Source organism: Populus trichocarpa, chromosome 1 (assembly GCF_000002775.5).
Source record: "Populus trichocarpa isolate Nisqually-1 chromosome 1, P.trichocarpa_v4.1, whole genome shotgun sequence".
NCBI classification, from domain to species: Eukaryota; Viridiplantae; Streptophyta; class Magnoliopsida; order Malpighiales; family Salicaceae; genus Populus; species Populus trichocarpa.
This window is the reverse complement of record NC_037285.2, coordinates 40,285,976-40,292,313: the sequence shown is the minus strand read 5'-3', so window position 1 is coordinate 40,292,313 and position 6,338 is coordinate 40,285,976. Positions and strand designations below refer to the sequence as shown.

Sequence of the window (6,338 nt, the reverse complement as noted above, 5' to 3'; positions counted from 1 at the left end):
AGGGAATAATAACCAAACTTTAAAATAAAAGTGGCTTTGGTTGAGATGATTGTTTGAAGATAATTACAGTTTTGAAAGATATATATGATGAAGAAATAAAGTTATGATAATCCCTATTCCATTAAAGAATGAATGGCAAAATCCATCTCTTTCCATCTTTATTTTCGCTAAACTTGCTTGCTTAGTATACTCTTTGTAATTTTTACGTTTACTTTTGTTTCCAAAACTTTATACAAGGAACTAAAAAATTCATATTCTAAACTTTATGAACAAACACATCCCAATCATGACAAGTATCTCAACAAAAAAACTTGATATGTATGGAGCAATGACAATTGTTGTTAGAAAAGACATGTCAACTGGAAATTATACCAAATCATATATTGATATCAACTTGGAAGAGAACACTCAACTGCAATCTATTTCAACTGAAAATAAAAACGAATATGAAAAAACTTTTTTAAAAAAAAGACATCTTTCTCTAGTGCACGAAAGAGACAACATAGGAAGAGAAATCGATGTTTGAAGATGATGATGTTGAAAAGTTATCTAAAAAAAGTTAGAGATGTAGCGTTTGCAATTCAAAACCTAAGCAAAAATCAACTTGATATTAACGAGTTATATACAGAAGTGATGAAAATTGAAAGCTTTGATGAGATCACTCTTGATGATACTTTTAATTACTTGATCCAAAATGAAATGTTGGCAAAAACATTTATGGCAAAAAAAAATGTTAATTTGAGAAAAATTTGGGTTCAAAGTTTTGTGAACCAACACTACTATAGGTCTGATTACTAAAATAATTTTACTATGATAAGAAAGTCTATATTTGTTATTTGACAAGTATTTTTATGTTTGTTATTTGATCTAATATGTTTATTTTTGTTAATTGAAACTAATATGTATATGTATGACATCAAAACTTAATATTTATGCATTACTATGTTTGTTGTAAGATATTTATATTTATTTCCTAATGCTTAATTCATATATATATATATATATATATATATATTAAAGAGATATTGAAGGGATAATTGCCCATACCTTTTTTTTTAAAAAAAACAATTTTTTATCCAAAAAAACCCATCAAAATATCTCTAAAAAAATCTTCATATCAAAAAAATCCAAATATCTAACTCTTAATTAATACCATTAACTAATTTGGCTTTTTTAATATGAAAAAAAATTATTAATAGGTTTTACTTAAGAAATATTTCACAAGGATATATATCTATAATATTATATTTAAAATATTTATATCTATAATATTATATTTAAAATATTTATATTACATATATAGTTATATTTTATAAAATATGCTATATATAAAAATATGATATAATAAAAAAAAATTTCACAATTACACTTTTTATATCTCATTTTTTATTATAAGTGATGAAATATTTATATTAAATATTTTATATATATTCGATAAACTTAAAAAAAAAATAAACATTAAAATATTAATAAATTATTTTTTAATTTATTTTTATAATATATCCAAATACTAGAAAGTATTTTTCAATTTATTTTGTTATGATAGTATCAAACATAAAAAAAAATCTCTTTTTCAAGAATTTATTTTCTACAAACTAAGTTTCCAAAAGGAAACACTTTCAAGCAGAAGAAATTGGTTTCAAAGGGCAAAAAATCATATTTACTGTCTGACGGCTGCTAAAAAGAAAAAGAAATCCCAGCAATTAGGGGGAAAGCAGGCAGAATGTAGAATATATCTTGACTCTTGTACGTGTACTCCTTGTAGCCTTGAGTGAATTGGAATTTCGAACTCAAAGCATAGATAGCCCTTTAACTATTTGGTTGATGTATAAATAGTCCTTGAATGAAGTACTCAGTATAATTAGTCCATGAACAAATTTGGGGATCTAAAATCTTTCAATTAACCGAAATCTAGATTTTCAGGGTTGTTCGAGGTGTAAATTAGGATATTTTTCGAAGTATTTTTTAATTGGAAAGCATTAAAATAATATTTTTATTTTTTAAAATTTATTTTCAACATTAATACATCAAAACCATTCAAAAACACTAAACAGGTTTAACCTCAATTCCAACATGGAATTCTTCTTCTACCACATGTTTATTTGCTTACTCCCAACTGGATGGAAAGTAATGATTCCTGTCAAATTTCTTGAAACCCGAGAGCATAACAACAACATAGTACCAATCTTATATTGAAAAGCTCAGCGATAAAGAATCAAAACACAAAACATTTGTCTAATATGCAAGATAGCATATGACCACAAATTTTAAGAACTTATTAAGAGTTTCCTGTGGAAAGGGATGATACTAAGCAAATAAAAATACAAACCGAGATAAGTAACTGAGATAAGTGTTCCTAAAGTAGTGATAGAATTAACCTCCTTACTCTCTAACATGGCAGAAACAATGAGATGAATCTAATAATGAATGGCAGGTAGACCAGAAAATTTTTAATATAATTAGGACACTCGGAGGTAATGCAATGCAAAATAGGGTCTGCACCTGAATCTTTGGCTTAGGTTCTCTTGTTGGGTTCAAAGACATACTTGATTAATGACTCTTTGATTGGCAGCAACTCAGGGAACTCGTTCTTCAGCTTGGACGCATCCATCTCATTGTTGCTCCGGGGGGCAACTATCACCTTGGCTTGCTCCTCTAGGTCAAAGTTAACCCATGTAAAGTCCGGGTTAATGTAGTTCTTGTACATCTCCAAAATCTCATTATGGCTCACAACACCAGGGTTTGTGAAGTTCCATATGCCTCTCAAGTTCCTCTTTGCCATCTCAATTGAAATAGGTAGAAGTTCGTCCAGGATAGTCATGCTGTTTGGAATGTTCACCACCTTATTATAGCGAGAAATCTTTGTAATGAAGTTGCGTGGGTTGTTTAGGTCTGATGATATTGGCATTCTAACTCTGAGGGTGCACACATTGTCATACTCTTTCAAAAGCTCTTCGACCTGGTTAAAATTTCAAAGAAAATACATGCAAGTTAGAAATATAATTTCAAAAGAGAGAGAGACAGAGAGAGAGAGAGAATCTAAAAGAAAACAATCACCATGGCCTTAGTCTTTGAATAGTAAGAACCAATGAAATTGGGCTTGTCTTCCTCGGTGAAACCAATGCCAGAACCCTCTGGATGACCAGCATTATACTCAAATATGCAGCCTGTAGCAAAATTCATCATCAGGAGGTTGTGCTCTCTGCAAAGATCTGCTAATGTCAGAGTTCCAGTAACATTGGTGCGTATAGTTTCTGTCTTGTGGGATTCACACCAATCAACATTGGGCCTGCCAGTGACCCCAGCAGCATTAAAAACATGGGTAGGCCTAACATTCTGAATATCTGACAAAAGTGAGGATCGATCTTCCAAGCGCCCCTTTCCATATTCATAGGAAATTCCTTGTTTCTCACACAACTTCCCAAGCAAACCCCCAATCCACCCAGTCCTGCCATAGATCAGGAACTTAAGCGAAGGTTTTCGAGGAGAGCCAGAGCCGCTTCCTTTTGAAACTGGAATCACCATCCGGGTCTGATTTGAATTATTTGAGACATAAGAAGCATCTTTCTCTTCAGACCCATCAAAATGTCTCCCACCAGGCATCATGAGCATTCTTGGATGAGGAAGCAGGGCTCCAGAGACATCACCCCACCAATCAGGATTTTGAGTGTACCACTCCATAGTCTTTCTCAACCCCTCCTGCCATGTAGTATGTTCTGACCATCCCAAATTATTCAGCTTCTGATCATCCAAAAAGTACCTCTGGTCATTGAATGGTCTGTTGTCTACAAACTTGATGCTCGTATCAGGGTCCCTTGAGAAAAGGTTGCAAATATCTTTGGCTACATCAATCACTCTCCTTTCCTTCTTTGTCCCTATATTGTAAACATGGCCTACCTCTCCCTTGTGAAGAATGACTTCAAAAGCCTCAGCGACATCCTCACAATACAAGTAACTTCTCACATTAGAACCATCACCATGGATGGGAAGATGCTTCCCTTGCATGGCTAAGAGAATAAACTTTGGAATTAATTTTTCAGGGAACTGATTGGGACCATAAACATTGTTCCCACGAGTGGTTATCACAGGCAGCCCATATGACCTTCCATATGCCATAACAAGCATTTCTGCTCCAGCTTTGGTTGCAGAGTAGGGGTTAGTTGGGAGAAGTTGAGAGGCCTCATGATTTCCTACAACAGCGTCTTCATCAGTCTCCCCATATACTTCATCTGTGCTCACATGGATGAACCTCCTGATCTGACCAGTGACTTTGCAAGCTTCTAAAAGGACATGAGTTCCATATATGTTGTTCTTGGTGAACTCAAAGCTGTTACCAAAAGAGTTGTCCACATGGGTCTGGGCTGCAAAGTGCATAATTGTGTCAATCGACTCCGTGATCAGGAGGAAGTTGACAAGGTCTGCACTTCCAACATCACCCTTGACAAACTTAAAGTTAGGGGATGACTTGGAAGGGAGGAGATTTTTCAGGTTTGAACAATAGTCAAGCTTGTCAAGCACAACTATTTTATAATCAGGGTAGTTACGGATAAGCCGATTGCAAACATGGGACGCGATAAACCCAGCAGCTCCAGTAATGAGGATGTTCTTCGGAGTATAGGTAGCCATGCCAAAACAACTTCCAAAAAAATAGATCCTAGAACTGCAAGTTAAAAAATATAATAGTTTAGCCCAGAATTTATCTAGAAATGTAGATCTTGATCACCATATAAGACAAAGTAGAATGAATGCTATCAAATATGGGTCCACAGTTATATTTTTCGAGAGAAAAACAATAGCCAACCACCACAGGTCACATTAAGTAAAGAATAAACAGAGAGAGAATGAGAGAAATGGACAATAAATCCGAGTGCAATCTAGGGAGGACGTCCATCATCAATAAACCAAAGGAAAACTAAATCTCATTTTTCCCAGTTTTTCCTTTCAATATAATGAAGCATTAATACAGTTCAACTAAATCTAAAGCAATGAAATTTCCATGTCATCAAGAAACTACCTATACACTTCAGTTATATATGCAATCAAAATCTCAAGAAAAGCAAACATTAAGAACAGTTAGCAAACAGGAAAGCAAGATGACAACAAGATCACCAGCCAATTATCAGAACTCATATATAGTAAATAAGGCAACAATACATCAAAGATCCACAAAAAATGGCACGCAAATGAATGATTCCAAGGGGCAATTTCAACAAAACATGCATAAACCTGATATTTTACAATAGTTCCAAATTATATATTCTTAGTACAAAAGATCCAGATCCAACTAAGCAACAAATGTGGATCATCCAAATCTAATAGCAAGCAACAGATAATACATAAAGTTTCCACCTTTATTACAGATCTAACAAACTGGAGAAAAACCAAGATCATAAAAAAAGCGTTAGCAGCTTGAAAACAACATAACTGATCAAGATCAAAACTTGCATAAATCATGCTCCAATTTAGTAAAGAAAAAAAAGCATTTCAAGACCAAAAAAAAAAAGAACTGTTAACAGAGAGAAGTGACAGGATAGACTTACAAATCTAAATCACGTGAAGATCAATCAAATCCCAGGAAAAAAGAAATGGAAATTTAAGAGACAGGTGGATGAAATCGGGACAGAAATGGTGTGACAGAGAAGGATGTTAGGGAGAGTTCATGTATATATAGTGTATGTCTGTTAGCTAGTATTAAAAAATTGAGACAATTAAGGACGACCATTTAATTTTTATTACATGACTAAAATACCCTTAATTGTCAAGTTATTGACTGACTAGTGTCACTGTTTAGAGTGGATGTTGAAGCATGCTTGGGTTGGTTGAATATTCAGGAGAGAGAAAAGGAAGGTAAATTACCACTATGCCCCCCTAAGTCTTATATTTAACTCTTTCTACCCTAACTTTGTAACATGCATGACCTCTTCTAGAGCTTTTAAAACGGTGAAATTTCGGTTCAAAATGTGTGTTTGTTGTGAAATTAGTATAGAATAAATATATTAAATTAGTGCAGAGTAAATATAATATACATTTTAAGTGTTGTTTTTTTTAGATGAAAATACATTAATCAATTAAAAAGTATATGTTTAACATGTGCTTTTGAAATTGTTTTTAGCTTTAAATTAATTTTTTTATATATATTTTTGGATCGTTTTAATATTTAATGTCAAAATTAAATTTTAAAAAAATATTATTTTAATATATTTCTAAATAAAAAAACATTTTAAAAAATAATTTTTATTACACTTTCAGACAGGCTCTAAAAAAAATCTTTTGCTTTTTTATTATGGATCTTTGAGCTCTAACCATACTCTCAAACTTATGTGTAGGTTACACTAGGA

At 32.6% G+C, this 6,338-nt stretch overlaps 1 protein-coding gene across 1 annotated transcript; it reads right to left on the bottom strand.

The window, feature by feature from the left end:
• Nucleotides 1-2,165: 2,165 nt before the first annotated feature.
• Nucleotides 2,166-5,699, bottom strand: LOC18095411 (trifunctional UDP-glucose 4,6-dehydratase/UDP-4-keto-6-deoxy-D-glucose 3,5-epimerase/UDP-4-keto-L-rhamnose-reductase RHM1). The gene is made up of 3 exons (XM_006370002.3): nucleotides 5,541-5,699; nucleotides 3,058-4,660; nucleotides 2,166-2,959 (listed from the first exon to the last, which is right to left on the bottom strand). The coding sequence occupies exons 2-3, from the start codon at nucleotides 4,624-4,626 to the stop codon at nucleotides 2,516-2,518; spliced, it is 2,013 nt and encodes a 670-aa protein (XP_006370064.1). The 5' UTR covers nucleotides 4,627-4,660; nucleotides 5,541-5,699; the 3' UTR covers nucleotides 2,166-2,515.
• Between the last annotated feature and the right edge of the window lie 639 nt (nucleotides 5,700-6,338).

Coding starts and splice junctions, on each gene's coding strand:
- LOC18095411 (XM_006370002.3), bottom strand. CDS start 4,626: ATGGCTACCTATACTCCGAAGAACATCCTCATTACTGGAGCTGCTGGG. Junction 2,960..3,057: donor ATTCAAAGACTAAGGCCATG/GTGATTGTTTTC, acceptor AATTTTAACCAG/GTCGAAGAGCTTTTGAAAGA.